The sequence below is a fragment of the Camellia sinensis genome, chromosome 7, assembly GCF_055761805.1.
Source record: "Camellia sinensis isolate YWXY chromosome 7, ASM5576180v1, whole genome shotgun sequence".
NCBI classification, from domain to species: domain Eukaryota; kingdom Viridiplantae; phylum Streptophyta; class Magnoliopsida; order Ericales; family Theaceae; genus Camellia; species Camellia sinensis.
The window spans coordinates 193881788-193907303 of record NC_138967.1 but is presented as its reverse complement, the minus strand read 5'-3'; the positions used below and the strand labels follow the sequence as shown (position 1 = coordinate 193907303).

Here is a 25516-nt window from a genome sequence, read left to right as displayed (position 1 = left end):
TTCCAGGCGTTTACAACGGCAATAACTTGCCGATCACTTTCATCCTCTCTAAGTACTGGAGCCTCTTCACGGAAAAACCTAGTAAGATTTAGAGTTGTAAGATAAAACAGTATTTTCTACTGCCATCTCTTAAACTTGGTGCCATTAAATTTTTCCGATTTTTCTCCATGATTCATCGGAACTTGAACATGATTCTGGTAGGGACAATAGTCATTGTAACGATCGGATTTGGAGTACTACTTTCAGCAGCCATAATATCTGATTACAAAAATCAGAAAAAACCAAAACACAAATTAATTTTCTAGTTACTAAAATCAGAAAATAAATTATAACACAAAATAATTTTACTTTTCTTGTTACTAAAACTAGAAAAATAAAATACCACAATAATTTTCTATAACACAAATTAATAGTCTGAAATTGTTAATGACACTAGTATATTACTACTAGTTGTCAAGGAAAATAAATAGTATATTACTACTATTTGTCAAACAATATATTACTACTATTTGTATTTTCTAACCAGAATATCACTTTGTGAAAGCACAGAAAAATAAATACAATGAAGACACCAAAAAAATAATCTGTCTTAATATTGTAAGACAATCTTCACTGTATTATGAATAAATTATGTTTGTATACTTAACAACAAACAGAAGAAATAAAGAAAATGAGAGAGAATGTTTGATTACAAAAATCAAACCAGTAAAGAAAATAAAACAAAACAATAGATTCTTATTTTGTCACAAAAACAAAATTAGAATATGATAAAAATAAATAAATAAAATAGAAAGTAGATTAATTACTAACCTTATGTATTTATTGAACAAAATTTTGATTAAGTCCAGTCTTTAACACTGTGTCCTTAAGACAGATTCGTCCGCTCCACGGTGCTTTGAGATTGTAGACGTCTATCTCCCAGGATAAAATGATCAACTACGAATAATAGCAGCACTACAAATTATTCGCACAACGAACAGACTTTGTGTTTACACTCTTTCTCACTGAAAATTAAATATAGAAAAATATAGAGAGAACGGGCAGAATTTGGGATGAAAATTGAGCGAAAAAACCAAATGAGAAACTGCCTTTATAGATGGAATGGTGGCCTTTCAGTTTGAATTCAACAGGTATGATACCTGTTTGGACAGATCTGGTTTGGTTTTCAAACAGATAAAAAACTATTTTGGGTTTGAATAGATTCGAATTTGTTGGACAAATATGGAACTGTACAGAAATTCTGAAGAGGTGCAAACAAATTTGAATTCAAAAATCGAAATTAAACTGGATAGATTTTCAGAATTAATTTCAAATTCTGGACAGATTTTATTTTACCAAAAAATAAAATTAAATTTAAATATTTTTTTTCCCAAAAAGATAGGTATTGGGCCAGACAAGCCCAACCCAACCTCACACCACGCACCCGTGCACAAGCCCAGCCCTCCCAATCTGGCAGATGGCGGCGGTGCGTGTGTTTATTTTTTGGTCCAATGAGCCCACTTTGCCCATAACCTCTCCCTTCTACAAACTTGGGATGTCCTTTGGAGCCCTCCCCAAGTTATAAACTCAAGCCTTTTAAACCCACTCAAAGTTTGCCCACCAAATCAATGTGGGACAAACCTTAAACCAAACCTTAAGGAAATTTCACCAAACACTCCATTTCCATAGAGCTCAATTTGGCTTCAATTTTTCATTCACCCCGATAATAGTTTTGAGTAACCAAATATACTACATGAATTACAACGCGACATAGAACGCGTTACCACTTAGACCCGCCAACTTTGACGTATGAGTCCTACCTAAAAAATAGACTAAAATTGAGGAAAAATTTGTTTTTCCAAAACTTCCAAAACCCATTTCTAACAACTTTGACATCGCCGCTCTTAACCACCACTCCTTTACCCCCTCTAGCCGCATCCACATCGTCACCCTTTTCTTGCCCTTCTCTTCTGCCACCCCCAACTCCTCTCCCACCCTCCTCCGTTATCCAACCCTCTTCTTACTCTACCCCGCACTTTACAAGTTGACTTAAACTCCTCCAAACTCTTTTTATTGTGACTCGCACACCTACTTCCCTTATTGATGCAAAACATGCTCAATGCAAATATCATTTATATTTCGTATACAAACGTAACATATAATAAAAAAAATTATGAACTTCATATTTTTTATGTTACACCCTTCAATCAATGGAAGAGAATTCAACTCCATAACTATTTAGTGGCTATTAGTATTGTAGAGAAAAATCAAACTATTTAGAAAGGAATTATGAATCACTGTTGTTGGTGTTTGACCCTAAGGACTGAATGCTTCAAAAGTAAGTCTCTCTCACATTACTTTTAACAATTCTAGACACAACTCCATTAAAGAGGGGCATGTTGGATTAGTTTAAGAGAGAGAAAAACAAGAAGAAAGAAGAAAAAGAAAAAGAAGAAGTGATTCTTCTAAACAAGTGGTCCAATTAATGGGGTACAAAATGTGAAAAGACAATTCAAAAAGCTTTACCTCTGCAATCATTTAAATTGGGGGATCCAACGTTCGAAAAATGGACCTTGGTCTTGGGCTCTTATTCATTTCAAACCTCTAACGTACACTTTTTCTTTTTTTCTTTATATTTTTTTGGGTCTTTATTTATTATAACCATCACCAAATGTTATCATTCCCTGCGAATACAGATGTACAATAAATAAAAGCAATATCACATAGAAACATATTTTTTACCATTTTTTTTTTCTACTAAACATAAATGTCGTGAACTTCATATTAATAAAGAGAAGCTTATGATGTACATCAGTAAAAAGAGAAATATTGTACGATTTTAACGTCAATTTGTGGTGGTAGTTATGTCATTTTGTCATAAAATTTACTAATATGAAACTATTGTAATTATGTTATGAACTAATGTTATGAATAATGTGGTGTAAATGTTATAAATAAAAATAATAAAAATTAAAACATATTGTGGTGCTTGTTGTATAACATTATACACCCCTTTTTTAAAGATACACAATGTAATAATCTTTTATTAATAAGTGTATGCGACCCATGTTTTAATGTCTAGTGATAAGAAATTTAGATAAAAAATTTATTTATATATATAATTCTTTATTAAAACACAAATAATTTAAATATGAGCTCGTGGGTCTAAACTCTAAAGCCATAAATATATTATATTTCAAAGAAAAAAAAAATGTGACAAGGGAAAGAAATAAATTATTTAAAAAGAAATGACTGTCTTGATATTCGGTGTTATATCTTTAAAATAGTTCTTCAGATGTTAGATATTGTTATTTATCTATTTGAAGTGACATATTATTATTTTTTAGCTTGAATTTGAACTTATCTTATCTTAATTGTCTTGCATGATGTCAGATTTAGTCTATTTTTATCCCATTTTTTAACTATTTACTTTAAAAAAATTAAAAATTAAAAATTAAAAATCTTTGTCTCATTATTTCCTCTAAAAAATACAAAAAAAAAAAAAGAAAGAAAAAAAGACAAGAAAAGAATATTCGACCATTTTAAACCCTTTTTTGTTTTATTATAGATTTTCGGTAGTTTTCTCTAATATCCATTGTATGGCTGCAAATTTTTTCATCATAATCGCTACATTTTTATTTATTTATTTATTTTTATCATAATCACTTCACTTAGAATAAATAAATTCATGTTATGATCTCAACCACTTTTATAAGGTCCACTCTTTGATTACCAAAGCCTTACTTGTAGGCCACTTTTGATTCTTAAAGCTTAGCCATACCTTAATTTAGGCAAATTTTTTTATTATTATTATCATAGAAAATTTAACATGTGGAGAAAGGAGTGAGTGGTCGGATCATTAGGCTTGTACACTCTTGTGCATTTGAGGTCGGCAGTTCAAGCCACTCTCCTCCCTTCTTTCTCTTATTACGCTAGATTTCATTAGGTATTCAAAGTGTCAAATAAAATATGTAAAAAAAAAATAGCATGTGTCATATATCATAAACTATGTATATTATACTTTTCAAACTCATTCAGTGTGTTTAATTTTAATTTTCTAAATTAAATTTTTTAAAAATTAAGTTTTTTGGTTTTTTGTATTTTTTATTTTATTTTTAGTGTATATTTTTAAAATTTTAAATAATTTTTTTACTTTTTTAGATGTACCTTACTTAGATGTATCTAAATAGTAAAATATTTGTGAAGAAATATTTTAAAATTTTAATAAATATAAAAAATACAAAAAAAATGTATTGAATTTTGTATTTTTTTTATATTTTTGGTATTAGTGAATTTGTTAAAGAAATATTATACATTTTAAGTGTATTTATGTTAGGTGTGTCTAAAAATTAAAAAAAATACTTAAAATATTAAAAAAATTCAGTGAAAATAAAAAAATACGAAAATGGAAAAAGTAAAAAGTAAAATTTTTTAAAAATAGAAATCAAACAAAGTGATAATTCACCCAAAAAGAAAAAAACTAATTGGTCAAAAAGGGACACCGATGCCTGAATTAGAGTAGTCTTTAGTGAAAGAAGAAGAGAGGTTTTATATATTTGTAGATAGTGACTAGTTTTTACATACTATGAAACTTATCACATAGTGACTAGTTTTTACGTACTATGAAACTTATCACATTGAAGAAAATTTGATTTGCCCTAAGCACTTAAGTGACATTTTGGTTTGCTCTAAGTACTTAAGTTTTTGTCTATGACACCTACTCTTCTTCTCTAGCATCATACCTAGACATGTTTATCATTCTCTTGACGATCTCACATAGATGGAAGAGTTGTTATTATTAGAGGCTTTCACTAATATTTTAATTTTATTAGCTAATCATTATTATGGACAACACGTTTTTTTTTTAAGAGTAGTTTAACCATTTTCCAGTAAAAGATCGCCCCAATAACATGATAGTTAGTATTGATTTGATCTCTATACATTCTATTTAGTGTAAGATCATCACTGTCACACCTTTATTATTATCGAATTTTTAGATGATTGATCACATTTATTATTATCCACCAATTTCATGTTTTTGCTTCGCAATATGTTCAACTAAAATGCCACTCTCAGCTTAATTTTACCCACAAAGGCATTGCCATTCATAATTTGTGCCTCCTAATCCTCACAAAGAAAGAAAGAAAAGAAACTCACAAAACCACACTGCAATTGACATATTATTTTATTAAAATATTGATTTTAAATTCCCAAACATCATAGTCCAAAGAGTTCTAATGTTACAATAAAAAATTTACATAGAAAATGACCCACACTGTGTCTATCACGTGTCAGGCAAAATCATATTATCCTTTTCCTGGCTTATTGGAGTGAATTTTTTCTTGGTTGATAAGCTTATTAATATAATAATATTTTGTGCACAAAATTATAAGGGGAAATTACCACCCACTCAGCAGTATTTTTACAAAATTATTACAAATTGATAAAAAAAAATTAATTTAAATTATTAATACTTATAAAAAAAATTCACTAATTTATAATTTTTTTTAATATACATTGAATTAAAATTTTTCCAAATTATAATACGCAATGCATACAAAAAACATATTGTATAGATAAAATTTATTTTGAGTATCATATTTAAAATAAAATTTTGCGTTCTAATTCTGATTCCTTTTTATGAACATTAAAGCAACTACACATATACGAAAAATATTATGAATTTTACTTAAGTATTCTGAATTTATCTTGAATGAAGATTGTATAGTTGATATTGAATTTGTGTAGTGTGAGGTTCGTAAAATAAATATAAATCGTAAGATGATAATTTTGAGTAGTTGAATATTGTAGTATTATTGTGTATATATATATATATACAAGCTTATGATTTTGGAAAGATCTTGCCACCCAGTCCAATGTTCAAAGCGACCCAGAGGGGTGAACGCACTTGTAATAAGTCGCCACGTGGAGAGACAACGGAGAGTTAAAACCCCAAAGTTTCAGCTGACCCTAATTCAATCCACCGTTGCATTAGCCATCGTTCTAACGCTGTCTCTCTCACCACGGCCCAATCTTCCGTTAAAATAAAATGATAAATTACACTTTCACTCTTAAGATTATCTCTTCTTCATTTTTTTTTCATTCATTTTAGTTCTTAAAATAAAAATTATCTCATTTTGATCTTTAAACTATTGAATCTTTTCATTTTGGTCTAAATTCTAACCACCGGAATATATTTTTGTGACAAATAATAATAATAATAATTTGATCTCTGTACACTTTCTGATCTCATTTTTTTTGGTATTATCTCATTTTTCACTTTGACTTTTAGAGAGAAAAAAAAATTCACTTTGGTCTCTAACCCAAATAATAATAATAATAATAATTTATTTGAATCACAACTTATCATATATCATCCACTAAAATATTGTCTCACAACACTGGTACCTTCACTTCTTTTCTTTCTCTTTTTCTATGCATTTTCCATTCCACTGTTGGATTTGACTATTTTCGCTTTTCATTCAACCTCTCTAATTAACAACATCTACTCATCATTTGATCTTCCATTAAATTCTAAATTTTGATTTGTGCCCACTTTACTTTCGAATGACTCATATTTATTGTAAATTTTCATTTGATCCATCTGATATAGGGTGTAGAAGTTGGTCTAGTAGGTAACAACTGAGATCTAGAGATTTGTTCTCTTCCAAGTCTTAGATTTGAATTCCCTAACCAACAATTGTATACCTTGGGATCATAGACAACAGGGCGTAAGCCTTGTTTCGAAATGACTTGTTCAGGCCTTAGTCTAATATATGTAAGTTAACTTAGGATACCCTGCATATAAAAAATAAAAAAAAAATTGGGTTTCGATTTTTAAATCGAAATGAAAGAAAATCAAACTGAAAATTTAAATTTTTGAAATTCTTAAATCACCCCTTTAATCATGGCATGAATTGATAATTGATCCAAAGCGAAAAACTACAAAATAAGTGAAGAATCAAAGGTGGGAGACCCATTTGTTGAAAAGAATAATTTACCCTTGAAAGAATAAAATCCTTTTTCATTTGATCCAACAAGTAGAAACTCCGTTAACCCTCCGTGAAATCATTCAGCAAAGCAAGACAGCGTGTCTGTTTGGCAGAGCTTAATTACAGTTTATTTCAACTTTTAACTTAATTTAAGCTATTTTGATGTGTTTAGTTTAGCTTATACCTTATAACTTATACCTTTTTGGAAGTCAGAAATCAGCTTATTCTTTGAGTGGGGCAGGAGCTGCTTTAAGAATAACCTGAAAATCAGCTTAAGCTGAAAGTTATAAGTTATAAACTGTTAAGGCATAAGCTATAAGCACTTCCCACAGCTCTACCAAACAGTGTGAACAAAACGTTTATTCCAAACAAGCAAGATAAGTTGAAACTCCGTTACACTCCTCCTCTCTCTCTCTCTCTCTATATGTCCTCCTCTCTCTCTCTCTATATGTATATCTCTATATCTATATCTCTATATTTATATTTCTCTGTATCTCTCTCTTGCATTTAATGAGAGAGTCTTGGTATTTTTGAATGCTCATTTACAACACACGAGAAGCTTGTTTCACCTTCCGATTTCCAGTTCAGATCCGATCCAACTTTAATCTTCACCGCTGTTGATACTCATTTTCCTTTGTTTTCCATCGCCGGAAAATTCAAGAAAATTTTCTCGGCGGCTGAATCTTTTTTCTGTTGTCTGCGTATAGGTAAGTGATACACTCTGTTTTTCATAATCATCGAAACATATCCTCATTAAATTCTCTCTGGTTTTTCTGTTCTTGATTACAATTTTGAAGTATAGTTCGTAAATATTGATTGAACAACCATGAATTTTCATCACTTTGCAATCAAACACAGAGTAGAAGACAGAAACAGACATCTCTCTATCTCTCCTTTTTTTTTTCTTCGATTATGATCGATGTATATTACTGTTCCATGATTTTAGTTTGAATGCTATACTTTCTGAACTTCATGTGAAATCATTGAGATATTAACCGTCTCGAGTTCTGTTTTTCTGTTTAGTTTCGCTTTCAGATTTGCGTTTGTTTTTTGAAAAACACTAAAAATTGATGAAAGAATTCAAAAAACTCATCATTTTTTAAAATTCAAAAGTAAAATTTTGATTTGTCAAATTAGTGTCTAGCAATTTTCAAAAAATTGATTGTGAAAACATATTTGGAAAAAAATTTAACTGTGACATTTACGTTTTTTCTGGAACAGAGGAATTGATCGAGTTGAAGAGAGAGGGAGAGGGAGACAATGCCGCAAGAAAGCAACTACAATTCAATATTCAACTCTCCTTGCAAGAACTTGAGAGGATTGAAGGGTTTGAATTCCATTATTAATAATAACAATAATAATAATAATAGTAATAGTAATGGCACTGACTGTTCGTATGCTGAAGAGATCATCAACGACCATGAACTGGCCCAGAGGAAAGCCGGAGAAGCAGGTAAACACTTGTTATATTGTAATACATAAATCAGTTGCAGAATTAAATAGATATTATATGGATAAATTTTAAAATAATTAAATTTTAAGAAATTTTGTGCATTTATATATATTCCATATTTAATTTTTATGTTTTTAGCAAAAATATATGTTAGTAGATGTAGAATTATTAGACTTAACCTTGGTAGTCAAAATTTGAAAGGGTTGCAACGGCTGCTTCAACAGCAAGTGCAGAGCATTGGACCGTGGAAAATGCTGTTTTGGGTTTTTTTTTTCATTGATCTTGAAGTTGTCAATGTTGGCTGACACCTACAATAAATTAATAAATTAAAAAAGATTTAAAAGGAAACATATATGGAAGACTGATTTGAAGTAGCTAAACTAATTGCTGAAGCTTCTTTTATAAAAATAGATTTTTCTATACAAACAAGGTCTTCAAAATAATGTGATATGATAGTACTAGTATTTTTGAAATTAAGAGTTACTTAAAATTTATAAATGTTTTAGTTTAAAATAAAAAAAAAACCATGTGATGCCATATTATTTCGTTTGAAAATAGTAAAAACGAATTTAAAAAACATAATCATGTGGTAAGTTTAGCTTTTTATCACTTTAAAGCAAATGTCCGCCAAAAAAAGGCTTAAATCTTTTAAAGACAAATTTTAATGACAGCTCAATAGGCTACTGTCAATAACATCAATCGATATGTCTAATGTGTCTGTTGAAATATAAAAAAAATATATATGTAATGTTTATTGATATTTTTTTTTTTTGGTTATCTGATCATAAACAAACGAGGGATCATTGACAATATCTTTTTTTTTTTAAACCGTTATTATATTATTTTAGTCGTAAATTTGATAATAAAATTGCTTGAGAAAAGACTTTTTCATATAAAAATCATGCAACAAAATTATTTGTAAAAGCATGAGATTAATTAGAGTTAAGCCTCCGTTTGGCAAGGGCTTTTTCAGGCTTTTTTGGTTATTTTAGCCACAAAAAACAAAATAGGTTATTTTAGCCATAACAAACAAAACATCACATCCAACCCATAATCATTACATTCTTCTCTCACAAAAAAAGCCAAAAAAGCTAAAAAGTCAAAAAGCCCTTCCCAAACCAAGCTTTTTAGCCCAAGCTAAAATAGCCAAAAAAACCAAAAAGCTAAAAAGCCAACCCACTTCCCAAACGGAGGCTTAATTAACTGGAAATGGGGGCAATCCTCTCCCTGAAAAAGAGTGAAGTGGTGTCTTAAAAGAAATGAGTTGGTGTGCTTTCATCTCTCTAAAGTCTAAAAAAATTAGACGGGTGTGGTTGGTGTGGTTGTATCGATCCCGGGAATTAAGTTCAAAAAAGAGGGGAAAAAATTAAATGAAAGATTGTGTGGCAAATCATGATGATGTTGCGCTTGCGCATTGTTCTTGAATCGAAGTGGTGGTGGTGGGTAAGTCCTCCCTGGTTATTAATGTTGTTATGGGCCAACCTTGATAGTGGTGGGTCCAGTTTGGCCCATATTATTCTTCATGCCCAAAGAACATCTTGATTAGCTCTCAAAAACAGGACCATTTTGATCATGAAGACTATAATCTAAAGCAATGGTAAAGTTATCTAAAGCAATATGAAAGTTATGTATCAAACTTTCGTTAAAAACAAAAATAAAATGGTTGGATGGATGGTTAGAATTTAGCTGGAAATCTGAACCAAAATCGGAGAGCTTGGGAAGTGGATTTTATTTTTATATTTTATTTTTTAAACTAAAATATGTGGTGAAAAAAAAAGTAGAGTGAGTGATGAAGATTTTTTGATTTTGTAGAGTGAATGTGAATGAATTTTAATTTTTTTATACAAGTTGAAAACTTTTTGATTTTTAATTAAAATAGCCACTTACTAAATAGGGCCTAAGTAACTTGACATAAGCATTCAACATTTTTGTTCCATAGGAGAACTGATTTAGATTGCGTTTTGATTCTTAATTTTAAAAAAATTATGGAAAAAAAAGAAAGAAAAGAAAATATAAGTGAAATATAAGTTAAATCTTCTCTTTTTTCTTATTATTTACTTTTTCAAATCTCTTTCTAAATTTTAAATTTTTTAAGAATTTTTATTTATTTTTAATACCATTTACTTTGGGGGTTATTATTGTGAATTTTATGAATAATTTAACAAAAAATGAAAAAATTTATTTGCGCTAAACGCAATAGTAATGGCATAGACCAAAAAAGGTAAAGAAGGACAAAGGTGACAGTGAAGAAATGATAGTATCGATTAAATTTAAATAGAAACTACTATTAGCACTTATCTAATTTCTTTGGACCGCTTCACTTCTTTGAACACCCTCATCTTTTGAACCCTAACTTTTCCTCTGTAACGTACCATACCGTCAGTAGTCCCTTCTCTCTCTCCCCTCCACTTCTTTTTCCTCCCCTTCGCAATTGTGTCCAAAATTCCCCTCCTTCTCTCTCTTTCTCTCTCTGAGCTAATCCTCTATAGTTATCTTCGACTTCGCGATCCTTAATTTTACTTGTACACTTCAATTCTTCGTTCAATTTTGCTTCGTCATTGTGGCATCTAATGGTTTGAACTCGAAAATTTGTGGGGTATGGTTTGGAAAATTAGGGTTAAGGTTAGGATTAGAGTTTGATACGTCAATGGTCGTTTAGGGTTTCACTCTAAGTTGGCAAAATTGTGTGTGGAGGTCCAATCTGGTGATGATGGTAGCAGATGCAGATTCATCGATTTGCGAAGTAGATCTGGATGATCTCAGATATGAGGTGATCGACGCGATGACGCAATGGTGGGGGATTTCTCAGCAATGGAAAAACCTCAACGATGATGATGATGATCTCCAAAAGAGATGACGGCGATGGTGTCTTCTCGTCGTCGAAATCTAACACCGTCGACAAATCGTCTTCGTGAAGCTGTGTCGCGATGAAAAAGCAGCAGCAACAGAGGTGAGGAGATTGGCAGAGGAGGGTGACGGTGATAAGTAACGCTTAGGGAGGCAGAGATTTGAGTGAGAGGGGGTTTGGGATCGGCGGGGGAGAAAGATAGAGAGATCTGAGTGAGTGAGAGGGTAAAAAAGGAACTTGATGTTTGGACAAAATGAGAATTAAAAAAAATAAAAGAAATGAGGGATAATTTTATTTCCACATATCATTTACTCTCTGTGCACACACTTAATGAATTAATTTTTCTTATAATTTTACCACTAAACAAAATGACCAATATGGATATCAATACACACATCAATTCTTAAAACTAAATTTTCTTAGTACACATCTTTTATATAGAAATTCTCAGTACACATTTTCTTTTCAAAAAATACATACATCAAATTTACTCTTTAATTTTTTTGTTTCTTTCTCACTCCCTCCATTGATCATTGTTCATTTTATTATTCCTTCATTGTTTCTCATAGATTTTACCAATATCGCTCAAATTTTCACTCCTTATCCATTACTTATAATATTGTTCCATTGCACTCCACCGTTATTATTGATTTGTATGATGAGGGATTTACAAAACAATGAATGCTTCGATGTAGGGGAAAAAAATTGATTGTTAATAAAAAAATTAGGCAACAAATGGGTGAGTTTTTTGGTTCGGAAGTATTTTATTTATTTATTTATTGTCACAAATATCATTCTAAAAATCAATTCTGAAAATGTTGCAGCTATACAAAAATTAACTTTTGAAAACATTTCATATTTTCAAAAACCAACTTAAAAAATAGTTATATGTCGAAAATTTATATTTTGTTCGGAAGTACAGAATCAAAAACTATTGTTTGATTCAGTTGTTGATTGTCGAATTTGTTTAATGTATTTGGACAACCAGTACTAAATTATTTCCATCTCGTTGTCAGTCAATATGAAACGAATAATGAAAATAGTATAACAATAACTTACACTCAGTTTGGTTTTGAGTTTTGAAAAATAATTTTTGAAAATTTCAATCCGTATTCTTTTGTTTTAGTGAACATTTTTAACATTCTAATTATGTTTTTTGGATTCACTTAATTTAGATACACTTAAAAAACATACAAAAATATAAACATTTAGTACATATTTTTTTTTGTATTTATTATTTTCTTAAAGATTTTCGGAAAATAATTTAATTTTTAAATGTATCTAAATTAAGTGATTCTAAAAAATAAAAGGTTGATTAAATATGTAAAAAGTTTACTAAACAATAATAATAATAATAATAATAATAATAATAATAATAATAATAATAATAATAATAGGATTTTAAAATTAACAAAAATATTTTTAAAAACTTAAAACTAAACAGAGTATTAGTTTTTGAAGAATAATAGTAAAATAATACCCCAAAAAAAAATTTTTTTTTTGCATACAGTCGAAAAATTGTTGGAGTGTGCTGAAAAAATATCATGTGTAGGGCACAATTTAGGTTTTGACTTAGGCTTCGGGGTGTGGTGGAAGTTTATGTGTTTATGTGGTGTGTGTACATAATGTGTTGAAATTTTTGTACACATTGTATGTTATGGGCATATTTGGAACATTTTGTACGTGGAACGAGTAAAACAAAAGATAAACAAATTCATTAAATGTGTGTATTGAAAAAAATATTTACAAAGTGTAAATAGTGTGTGAAAATAAAATTACTTAGAAATGAGGGATCTAAAAGAGAAAAGTGAGTGCTACTAGTAGTCCTCTTTAAAAGTTTTGAATAATAACATGGTGCATAAGATGTAAAATTTTTCTGATTAAACCAATACAAAATACAAATATAGGTGATTATTGCTGATATACAAAAATTGTAACATTATATAATGTCTCATTGGTTCAAAATAATAGAGTTAAATTAGTCTTATTATTACCTTGATTTCGCCCAAAATTATCAATATTATTACACATTTTTAAAATGTGGGTGAATAAATAAAAATGTTATATTTTAAAAAAATTATCAAATATCGTAGATAAGAATCATAAGAGAATTCTACACTCATATAAATATCGTATATAAGAGTCATGAGAATTTTACATTCATAAAAACTATTTGATAAAACTTTTTGAGATCACACCATAAATTATTTGATAAAATTTGTTGAGATCACATGAGCGTCACACTCATATAACCTATTTGATAAAATTATTTAGTAGAATTTTTAGTAGAATTTCAGCCTGGTGAACAAATGGGACTTCAAAATTCGGAGTCAAAGTTCTAAACCTTGTTCAAGTGATTACAAACTCGTCCTGAGATCAGCGTGTTGTGTTGTTGGGTTTCAGCTTCGAGGAGGTACCAAGCAACGGAATGGCTAAGACAGATGGACCAAGGAGCTTCGGAGGTACTTCCAAAAGAACCCTCCGAAGAACACTTCTGTCTTGCTCTCCGCAATGGCCTCATTCTCTGCAATGTCCTCAACAAAGTCAATCCTGGTGCTGTCCACAAGGTACCCACTATCCTCACTCACTTTCTTTCACTTTCTTTTCTTTTATTTTCTTTTTATTTTTTGATTGTTTAATGATGATGTGGGAAAATAGGTGGTGGAAATTCCAATCATTGATGTTCAGGCGACGGAGGGTGCAGCCCAGTCTGCAATTCAGTATTTTGAGAACATGAGGAATTTCCTCGTCGCCGTTGGCAATATGAAGCTCTTGACTTTTGAAGCCTCTGACTTAGAAAAGGTCTTTTAATTTATCTTCATTTGAACTTCAATTAATATATTGGAATGAAGACAATTATGGGTTGCATTGCATTGCATTTGGGTTTATGGATTGGAAATGAATTGCATTGCCTTAGTTTAAAGTAGTATTTTACATATAGATTTCAAGATTGAATTTGAGAGCTTTAGATTGATGGGTTTGAAATTACACTCTGACCATAATTACTTGAAATTTTTATATGAATGATTCTACTTGTACAAAGATTTTAACAAGATGAATCTTCCCTAATAATGCTCCATTTGTGTCAGTGAAAACGTTTTTCTAGCACTCGGTACAATGGAAAATGAAAGTCTTAATGGAAAATCTTTTTTGTGGTCAATTGAGAACAAGCTTATTTGGGCGGGCAACATTTTTTCACTTTTGAAAGCTGGAAAAAAATTTTACACAAATATTTTCTCTAAAACATTTTCCACTAAAACAAACTGAGCGTTTGTCCCCTATCTCTATTCAATCCTCACTTTGGTACTACTTATTTGCATCCAATAGTTAACCTTCTTACAATTTCACGATATTTAACCTCAAATCCTCTCATTTTCATTTCACTCATCCAGATGGACCCCTAATACTAGCAAACAATTAACAGCCCCTTAATCCACACCATGGCAATTACACCTCAAAAACTAGCCTACTGTGGTTATTGAAGGACCTACCTTTTATCTGTTTACACAAAAAAGTTTCTAGTTATTCGAGGACCTACTATATTCACAAGTACATCTTTTTTTCCCTCAATTGATTTCCAATAATTCTTGCAAACTTGTTTTTGACACATGGTAGTTCTATTTATCCTATTACAATGTCATTTCTTGAAATTGGCAAACTTTTATCTACTATATTCTGAAATACATCTTTTTTGCACCTCAATTGATTTCCAATAATTCTTGCAAACTTGTTTCGACACATGGTAGTTCTATTTATCCTATTACAATATCATTTCTTGAAATTGGCAAACTTTTATGTACTATATTCCGAAATACATCTTTTTTGCACCTCAATTGATTTCCAATAATTCTTGCAAACTTGTTTCGACACATGGTAGTTCTATTTATCCTATTACAATGTCATTTCTTGAATTTGGCAAACTTCGATTTTCAGGGAGGCTCATCAAGTAAAGTTGTAGACTGCATTCTTTGTTTGAAAGGTTACTACGAGTGGAAACAGGCAGGTGGAATTGGGGTTTGGAGGTATGGTGGAACCGTTAGGATCACATCACTTCCAAAGGGGTCGCCATCTTCATTAGTTGGCAGTGAAAGTACTGATGAGTCTTTGGATGAATCTGAATCATCACAATATGAACAGCTATTGGATTTTCTCCATCTTTCCAGTGTGGTCTCAGTTGAAGAATCCAAAGCTGCTAATGCACTAACCTTCCTTTTTGATGGTTTTGGGCTTGGACTGCTACAGGCTTATCTCTCAGAAAGGAATGGAATTGAAGATTTGCCTTTGAATGCAATGGTAGGTAAGATCCGTTCCGTTTGTGTACTATAATTAGTTACATGCATAAGGCAAGCATAGAGTGAATTTTAGCATTGTTGCAAACTGTGAAACTCTATTTTGTTAGGATCAAACAAGGGTGTTATTGTTTGAACTGACATGGGGTACCTGACATGTTGATGGCACAAGAAGTTGAAAATCAATATATTAATGACCATCTCTACACATGCCCAACATACATAGGTTTGTTCTGTTAATTGGTCAAGATAATGCCTAAGTTGATTGATGTGAATCAATTGTCAACGCATACGAAACTGGTAGGATGATCTATGAATTTTTTAAAAATGTAAATAATTGTTTATACTCAATACATGACTTACCAATTATAGTGCTTTTGTATTTTGTGTCATTACAAGCCATGTACTCTCTTGCAATCTAGATGCCCATAGGATGATAATGAGAACTTTTTCCTAGAAATAAATATTTGTGGAATCTAATATCATTCGGCGGTGAAAAATTGTAGGTCATTGATACTGTACTCAGAAAGGCGGTTAAGGATTTCTCTGCACAGCTTGTTTCTGAGGGCATTCAGGTCAATAACAACTGTTAATGTTGATATAGTTGTTGTTCTTGAATTATCTGTATAAGTACTTCAATGGTATTGATTTTGTACAAGTTAAAAGTAACAATCAATTTCACCACCACATTGAAGTGATGTAATTTTCTTTACTACCTTCTACAGCTTGGACTTCTTCTAAAGAAATTGTTGATAGGCAATGGGGTTCCTCTATCAAAAACTGAATTCCTAGAAGCCATTTCAAGATATCTTGATCAAAAAACTAGTTTGGCATCAAGTGATATGTCCAAATACTGCATCTGTGGTGGGAAACGTGAAGTCATCTGGCGTAATATAAGTCATTCTGCTGGTGATTTGGAGCTACTTGATCTTCAACAGAAACAGCTTGAGGTATTATTGTCAAATACTGAAGTCGACACTCCCTTTTCTTCATGCGCTGTGAATGAGATGTTTTATTTGCAGCCTGTCCTTTGATTTGCTTTTTGGTTAGAGACTTGAAGTAGTTACAATTCTTATTCTGGAAAAATGGGTAATATAGAGATGGAAAAAGAACATATTAGGTTTGCAATATAGAGATGAAAAAGAAAAGAGAAAAGAATGGAGGAGTGATGTGGGCATTTTTACACTTCTAAATATGTTGTACATGAATGATTAAAAAAATTTCAGAATGGCCACCTTTCCTGGTTTTCATAACATTAAATTCATCTTTCTTACATCTAATTGTATTGTTTGGATTTCCTTTGTATTGGATGTTTTCAGGAGCTAAAGTCAAGGTTTCAAGAGACAAAACTAGAAGTCAAGCAGGTTCAAGCAGGGTGGGAGGAAGAACATAGAAGGCTTGGTGAGAACCTAAAGGCTTTTTCCTCATTGACACAGCCAGAGTCTGAAGTATTGTTTAGTATTTATTTAAAGCTTCAGGTTTAAACCTTTTATGTAAACTAACCACACTCTTTGTTTCATTAGTGCATCATATTAAGGGACTTGAAGTGGCCTCTTCTTCCTATCACAAAGTTTTGGAGGAAAACCGCCAACTTTACAATCTAGTCCAAGACCTAAAAGGTTTTACCTTGAATTTTTTACTTTATGTTTTGTCAAGTTTATGTAACGTGAGCTTATTCAGTGGTTTTTGCTGTCTGACAGGAACAATTAGGGTTTACTGTAGAGTTAGGCCCTTCCTACCCGGACAATCTGATGGGCAGTCTACGGTGGATTATATTGGAGAAAATGGAAATATTATGATTGCCAATCCTTTTAAGCAGGGTAAAGATGCAAGAAGGGTGTTCGCTTTCAATAAAGTGTTTGCAACAAATGTGACCCAACGTATGTTTCTCTTTCTAAAATCAGTTCTTACCTATAATCATGCTGACTTGCCTTCAAAACTTGCTATAGATGCATGTTTATAGACTATACTCATAAGATTTCATCATGATGATGTCTTTATTTTATTAATATATATATGTGTGTATATATATTTTTTGTGCAGAGCAAATATATGCAGACACTCAGCCACTGGTCAGATCTGTTCTAGATGGTTATAATGTTTGCATTTTTGCATATGGTCAGACTGGTTCAGGGAAGACATACACAATGGTAACACCAAACCCATTGCAATTGTAATTGATTAGTAGCATTGAGTCTCCTATACCATTGTTTCATTTGATATTTCTATTGCATATCCTACTCATTCTGTTTGGTTTGGTCCAAATCCATTTAGTACTACTCTATTCTTTTAGCATACTGTATTTTGAAATGTACCATTTTGCAAGCCTCATTTGGGAATATGCTATTTTAGTAACTTTTTGGCTTTTTACAAAAAAATATGCAGAAAAGTAGAGAGTGATGTGACAACTTATAGTGACTTTTTGGTTTTTTGGCTAAAATGTATAGTTGACAAACGAGGCCTCGATAGGCTAGTTTTGTGTAACCCTGGATAAAGAAGATGTGATTGCCCCTGTGTACTATGTATATGACTTCTTACAATCGTCTCTTTCTTCTGTCTCACTTTTACAGAGTGGTCCTGACTTGAATATGGAGGATACATGGGGTGTAAACTATCGAGCTTTGCGTGACTTGTTTGAAATTTCAAAGGCAAGGGTGGACTTTATAGAATATGAAGTCGGAGTCCAGATGATTGAAATATACAATGAACAAGTGAGAGATCTATTGGTCATTGATGGATCAAATAGAAGATATCCTTTTAGAATTTACTTCTGTAATTAACTTGATAAGTATGTGTATGCATCTTGTAGTCGGTCCAACCTGGGCTTTCTCAGCTGTAAGGAATCAGTGATATCATCTATTGTTTGGCAATTTGAAAGCCCCAGTAATAATCTATTATCTGTTACTTTTGCACCTTGACTACCTCACGTTAGATATACGGAACAATTCTCAATTGAATGGCCTCAATGTGCCTGACGCATGCTTGGTTCCTGTTAAATGTACTCAAGATGTTCTTGATTTGATGAAAATCGGCCAAAAAAATCGTGCTGTGGGCGCTACAGCTTTAAATGAGCGTAGTAGCCGCTCTCATAGGTAAACCCAGTATTTGAAATATTATATTACCTTTTTCAATGTTTATAACTGTGCAGTGATCCTTGATTAGTCTCTGCTGTCTTGGCCTTTGCAGCGTTTTGACAGTTCATGTCCGAGGAAAAGAGCTACTTTCTGGATCCATTCTGAAGGGTTGCCTTCATTTAGTGGATCTGGCTGGAAGTGAGAGAGTGGACAAATCTGAGGCTGTTGGTGAAAGACTGAAGGAAGCCCAGCATATAAACAGATCACTCTCTGCACTCGGAGATGTCATCTCTGCACTTGCACAAAAGAGTACACATATTCCTTACAGAAATAGCAAGCTTACTCAAGTATTACAAGATTCTTTAGGTAATGGGAATTTCTTGTAGGATTAAGAACTTTTTCTTTTGAAGCTTTGCAATTGTATTGACCATATTTCATTGTCCTTTGTAGGTGGGCATGCTAAGACATTGATGTTCGTTCATATAAATCCCGAGGTTAATTCTATAGGAGAGACAATTAGCACCCTCAAGTTTGCTGAGAGGGTTGCCTCGATAGAGCTTGGAGCTGCTAGATCTAATAAAGAAACCGGTGAAATCAGGGATCTCAAAGAAGAGGTCTACTCTTAGTCAATCACATGCTAAATTTTACTTTTGATTCATGGTAACTGGAATTCATTTTATTTTCTTTTTATTTTTTTCGTTTGCTATTAACTCAGATCTCAAACATCAAGCTCGCCTTAGAGAGAAAGGAAGCTGAACTGGAGCAATTGAAAAGTGGGAGTGCTCGAGGCACCATAGAATCCCAAAGAACACGAGCAGTTTCACCTATGCATATTCCAAAATGTGGTATCAGTGCCAGCTTGAAGCCTGATATCTCTCAGCGCCCTATCGATGATACCAGAATCTCTGAGGCAAGTGATTACCATCTACTGATGGAATTTATCTCTCTTAGCATTCCTTAGCATTTTGAGTTACAAATTTGTGATTCAGTCTGGAATTGATGCATCCCCACGGAGTAATTACGCTGTATTTATATTACCTTATTATTTGGAATTTACAATAATCTGATCCATGTAGTCGTCAATCAAATCCCTAGGGATACAAAGTTAAATGATTTCATTTTGGGTTAATTACACTCCTACCCCCCTCAACTATCACTGAATATCACCTTACCCTTCTCAACTTTAAAACCGTAAGTTGAGAAGGGTAAGGTGATATTCAGTGATAGTTGAGGGGGATAAAGTGTAATTAACCCCTTTTCATGTGGTTTTAGAATTCCTTGCTAAGAACAGCTTGCAAAGTTGTTGACTCTTAATTTTCTTTCTTGTGGTGAAAACTTGAATTTCAGGCAAGGAGTTGTTCTTCAGGGAAGCAAAGACGGTCTCGTCTTCCCTCAAAGTTCTCAGACAAGGATGTTATACCAAAGATGCCTTTCCTCACCGAAGAGAGACTAGTGAACAACTCTAGCAAGCCAAGGTCACCGTCCCCACCTGTGAGGAGATCAATGTCAACTGATCGAGGGGCCCTAATCAAAAGTAGGGTCAAGCCTGAGACAACTGATAACCTACCAATCACAAAACTCCATTTTCCCACTAGAGTTTCTGTCAATAAATCCGTTGCCACAATGCCGGTAATCCCATCAATAGAGAGCAACGGCGGAGGATTTTTGGCTCCACGAGATGTACCCAAGCAGGAAAACATATCTGATGCATTTTTCAGCTTTCAGAGAGCCATTTCGAAGAAAATTCACCCAGAACATGAAGAGGAACAGTTTAAGCAAGCGCTTAATGTGAGGCAAGGGGGGATTAGGAAAAGCAAGCCAGAAAGTAAGGTCAAGGCTAAGAATCAACTGCCCACTAAAATTCAGAAGCCTGATGTTGCTGTGACATTGCTTGCTGACATTGACACTGGGGGAAAGATGGAGGAAGCTCGAAAGAGTGACTTCTCTGAGCCTGAGAATGAGCAAGGGCTTGTTGTTTCACCGGTACTTAGTACCTTGAGGGTGAAAAAGCTTCAACGGAACCCGTCAAGGAGTAATGTTGAACCAAGGTATGACCAAAATATTGTCTTGATAACCTAAACTTGGAACATAACCCTGAATATGTTCTTTCTACAACTATGCCATGCAGCTAAAATTGGTTTATTTACATGCTTATTGAAGAAGCACAGACACTTCTATGGAGGGGTGTCGTGCCATGTCGTGTCAGACATGACATTATGTAGACATTTCTAAAAGTTGGTTCGACACTTCTTCAGCATATCTTAACTAAAATTTTTAGGGTTGAGCAAGGAATCCGTATAATCCGTAATCCGATCCGGTCCAGTCCAATCTGGTAGGATTGGATTAGTTTTTTGAATCCGTGATTCGGTTCTGGATTAGTAATTTGAAAATCCGTAGACCGCGGATCGGTTCTGAATTGGAACCGATTCGGACCGTATACATTTAGTCTATATTTATACCATATACCCTCCCACATAATATCATTTCTTGTTTCATATAAAAGCTAAACACTAACCCTAATTCACCTCACACGTCGCTCACCTCACTCACAGCTACCTCTCACACTCTCATCTCTCTCTCTCGGTACTCTCTCTCTCTTCTCCGATCATCCATCTCAGATCTTTAACCTCACACTCCGCTCACTCACGTTCACTCACTCACTACCTCTTACACTCTCATATCTCTCTCTCTCTCTCTCTCTCTCTCTCTCTCTCTCGGTGAGCTCCCTCCCTCCCTCTCTCTCTCTCTCTCTCTATATATATATATTATATTTTGTTTTGTGAGAATCATGTTCTGTTTACTGATTTTTCCAGCTCCAGATTTGTCATATTTGATAAATAAATCTATTTGATGATTTTTCCATCTTGTGCTTTTATGTCTTTGATAATGAATAACATTTTTGATTTGTTTGATTGCTCTGTTTTTTAAGCCATATTATTATTTGATAACTCTTATATTTTGTTTTTGTGTGAATCATGTTCTATTTGCTTATTCCAGCCCCAGATTTGTCACATTTGATGAATGTTTTGTTGTATTTTGTTTTTAAGCCATATTATTATTTTGTCACATTTGATGAATGTTCTGTTCTATCATGTTTTGTTCTATTTTGTCACATTTAATACAATCTAACACTTTGCTTTGTGTAATGTATATCTAGTTTTAGGAGAACTCTACTATGGTTATATTTTTTAAAAATTAAAATGTTCTATATATTTTTTTTTTATTTAAATATGTGAATCCGTGGTCCTAAACCAATCCAATCCATGTTTAAACGGATTGGTTCTAAAATTTAAACGGATTGGTTGGTTTCAATTTTTCAGGAACCGTAGATAACGGATTGGTTCTGATTTTATCCCATCCGGACCATGCTCACCCCTAAAATTTTTAAAATCATAATATTGGACGCTTTAGAATCACTTCTTAAAAGTTGCAAAGACGACTTATGTGATAAATCTCTTCATAGTTAGTAACAATGTTGTGCATTATTTGGAATGCAACTTATGCACTCTGAATATATTTTGAAATATTTGTAAGATGAATACATTATATGTATTTCAATGTTCTACAATTGTTTTGCATTCTTTAGACAGTCATTGTGTGAATAATATCTTGATTTTGAAGTTATGCAATATATGATATTTTAATTTTAATTAACATTATGTTTTTTTTCTCTAATTACCCATGAATAAACTGTTCTTAAATATAGTAAATTTATAAAAATATTGTTTTTAACGTATTGCAAGCATATCGTGTTCTATATTTTTTGTTAAAATTGCCTTGTTGGCGTGTTCGTATTGTGCCCTATGTCCATGTCTACGGTACTTACACGCTTGTGTTACGGGAATAATATTTCCTTCTTTTTTTTTGTGCAGAGAACTAGTGCAGACGGTGGAGACCTTCCTATCAGGAAAAAACGAACAGAGGGTTTCAAATGGTGTTTTTCGCTGTCCAAAGGAACCCAGCAACTCAGCTATGCCAGCAGCCATGCCGGAATTCAGGAGGAGCCGGTCTACACCGCGCGGGAAATTTATGGTTTTGCCTTGAGAGAAAATCACTGTTATGCAGGCAACAAGTTTTTATTACATTAATTCTTTTTTTATAGTTTTTGTACAGTAAACAAAACTATTATCAATATTGGAGTCCCGAGTTGCATTATTGTCTCTTAGGGAGAGATTGAGAGAGCGTGGTGAAGCCATAGGAGGTGTTATTCTCAAACCTTTCTTCTTCACCAATTTTATTACTGAGTTTTCTTACAAAATTATCTGAAGTTTGAATACTATGTAATTAAAATCCAAATTTGCTATATATTATATTTGTCTTATTTGTGTACTTCCAGTTGCAAGACTGTTTTGTGCAAATTATCCCGTTATTATCAATATTGGTGTTTGGTTGCGGGTATTGTAGTGGTGAGGTTAGCAAATTGTCAAATTAAAATTGATTATATAACCTATTGTGGTGTTTTGTTACGTCGCAAAATGATGTTAGTTATGATCTCATTAGGATGATTTTAGCTTTGACCAAAGTTTACACTGGTTTTGTTCCAAATTAGTATTGATTATATTTGATTATACTTAATATGACTATGATTAATGATTCTAATTCAATTTTTGAGATTAAGTTGTTGAAAGCGGGATGCATATACTCACCTTTTATAGAGATTACATTGGATTTTGATTGGATATCGATAATCACGTGATGAGATCACATTTATTTTTATCTATTATAAGTACTCTTTTTAAAAAATTCATTCCTTTGAAAATCAAATCCTAAAAAATACAGTAAAATTGTGATTAAATGACTTGGGGTTTCATTTACATTTGATCAAACAAATTTGAGCAAAAACAACAATATAAGCAACATTTTTAGTCTACAAGATAGAGGAATAAAAGTGAATATTGGGCCCTTACTAAAAATAATTTCACATGTTACAAGAGATTGGTTTGTGGCATTCCAAAATTAGCCATCTAGCTTATTCTCAACAGTTACAAGAGTCTATCAATAGAAAAAGAAAAAAAAAATGAAAGAAAAAGGGAAAAACATCTGTTTGATGCATCTCACTGCCAGCCCCCTCTGTGTAAGCATTGATTCTCAAAAAACTTATCATGTCGATACATACAAAACCTCCAACCATTTCACCATTTTATGGTGTCATATTTTCCCATAAATTCCAATTCACAATTGAAGTCCCTGCAATCATCAATTGTGATAATTCTCTACCCTACAAATTGGCATACTTGGTTTTGATTCTTCAACGTACGTATTTTGTATGTTTAATATTCTTCTTCGAGTTTGATACGTTATAATTGGTGCCTTAGATCATCCAAGGTAACAAAAACTACTCTTTTTTTCGTTTTATCTATCACGGGTTTTCTCCTGCACTAGGCAAAATATCCTCTAACATCAACAATAGATGAAAAATCATTATGTTGATGCAATCAGGGAAATAAGTTTCATTTTTGTTTGAATTTGAAATATCTCACTTTTTATGGGATTTTTCACGGAAGAGAAATACAAGATGGGTGTTCCGGATATTAATGCTCAAAACTAAAGCATCTCTAGAATTTCTAGAAGGGCTAGATCAAAATCACGATTTGTGATCTTGAGCATTTGAAAAAATTAGAAATATCAAAGCCTGTTTTATCATTCACTATTGCAGGCTCAAACACGATTTGTCTAAGATTATGGCATTGACAATGTATCGATCTTCACTTGGAGCCTTATCATCATCTTTTAAGTTCCTACAACATTCTGAAGGAAAATCAATAGAAGATGCCGTGACAAATAGAATTGCACAGAACTTTGTCACATATACCTATGAAACCAATGTCGCAAATTTGTGTCGCAATGTAACTGTAACATGGTCCAAGAACCTCATGAACCATACTCTTCACATTGTAGTGGAAAACCCTTCTAGTGAGAATCACTACACTTGCAAGGTTGATCTTAAGACTTGGCAATTTTGGGGTAGAAAAGGTCTCAAGTCATTTAGAGTTGATGACAAATGCGTAAATGTCTTCTGGGATTTTCGAGCTGCAAAATTCTCTACTAGCCCCGAGCCTTGTTCAGATTACTATGTTGCAGTTGTTTCCAATGAAGAAATTGTATTACTGCTAGGGGATCAGAAGATTGAAGCGTTTAAGAGAACTCGGTCAAGGCCATCACTGGTAGATGCAATGTTAGTACATAAGAAAGAAAGTGTGTTTGGAAAGAAATATTTTTGCTCCAAAACCATGTTAGGTCATGGAAAAAAGGAACATGATATTGTCATTGTGACTTCCCTAGCGGGGCCTAATGATCCAGAAATGTGGATTATCATGGATGGGGTTGTGTTGACCCGCGTTATGAACTTGCACTGGAAATTTAGAGGGAATGAATCTGTGTTGGTTGAAGATGCACCTCTACATATTTTTTGGGATGTGCACAATTGGTTATACAATAACCCAAATTCAGGTCAAGGTTTTTTTATCTTCAAACGAGGTGAACCTGAAATTGAACTTGATGGCAATGGATACGATAAAGTCTTGTGTGATGAAGATAATGGAGACGGGACAACGTTTTGCCATCTCTTACATGCTTGGATGATTGAATGAGACCCATTGAGTGGTTGAATTATACTTGCAATAATGTTTGTCACAATGTCAAATATATGATGGAAGATTCATTTGATTGTATTCAACACTCGAAAACTTTTTGCTTCAATCTCCTTTCAATTGGATTTTGTTTCCCTTGTTAGTTACTCATGTGATTCTTTAGTGACATCTCCCTGTAAATTGCATAAATAATGAAATAATTGCACTAGTAGTTTTTTTTTTTTTTTTTTTTAACATGTAAGAGATGAAGTGGAATAATTGTTTTCTTTATGTTTGATACTATGTTTAGGA

The 25516-nt window shown here is 32.5% G+C and overlaps 2 protein-coding genes across 3 annotated transcripts; both read left to right on the top strand.

The window, feature by feature from the left end:
• The first annotated feature begins 7383 nt into the window (after positions 1–7383).
• Positions 7384–22964, top strand: KP1 (kinesin-like protein 1). 2 transcript variants are annotated; one of them, XM_028262292.2, is made up of 18 exons: positions 7384–7678; positions 8193–8424; positions 13676–13839; positions 13931–14074; positions 15206–15565; positions 16068–16136; positions 16287–16511; positions 16881–16962; positions 17085–17180; positions 17262–17441; positions 17605–17711; positions 18132–18310; positions 18489–18653; positions 18748–19001; positions 19086–19249; positions 19351–19545; positions 19983–20683; positions 22508–22964. In XM_028262292.2, exons 2-18 carry the CDS (start codon positions 8232–8234, stop codon positions 22677–22679), a joined length of 3450 nt encoding a protein of 1149 aa, XP_028118093.2. In that variant the 5' UTR covers positions 7384–7678; positions 8193–8231; the 3' UTR covers positions 22680–22964. The 2 variants fall into 2 exon arrangements, with proteins under 2 accessions (XP_028118093.2, XP_028118094.2); XM_028262293.2 differs by lacking the exons at positions 7384–7678; positions 8193–8424 and adding an exon at positions 10752–11374.
• Positions 22965–24316: 1352 nt separating this feature from the next.
• On the top strand, positions 24317–25225 carry LOC114315723 (kinesin-like protein (DUF868)). The gene has a single exon (XM_028262334.2). It carries the CDS (start codon positions 24317–24319, stop codon positions 25223–25225), a length of 909 nt encoding a protein of 302 aa, XP_028118135.2.
• Positions 25226–25516: the final 291 nt, after the last annotated feature.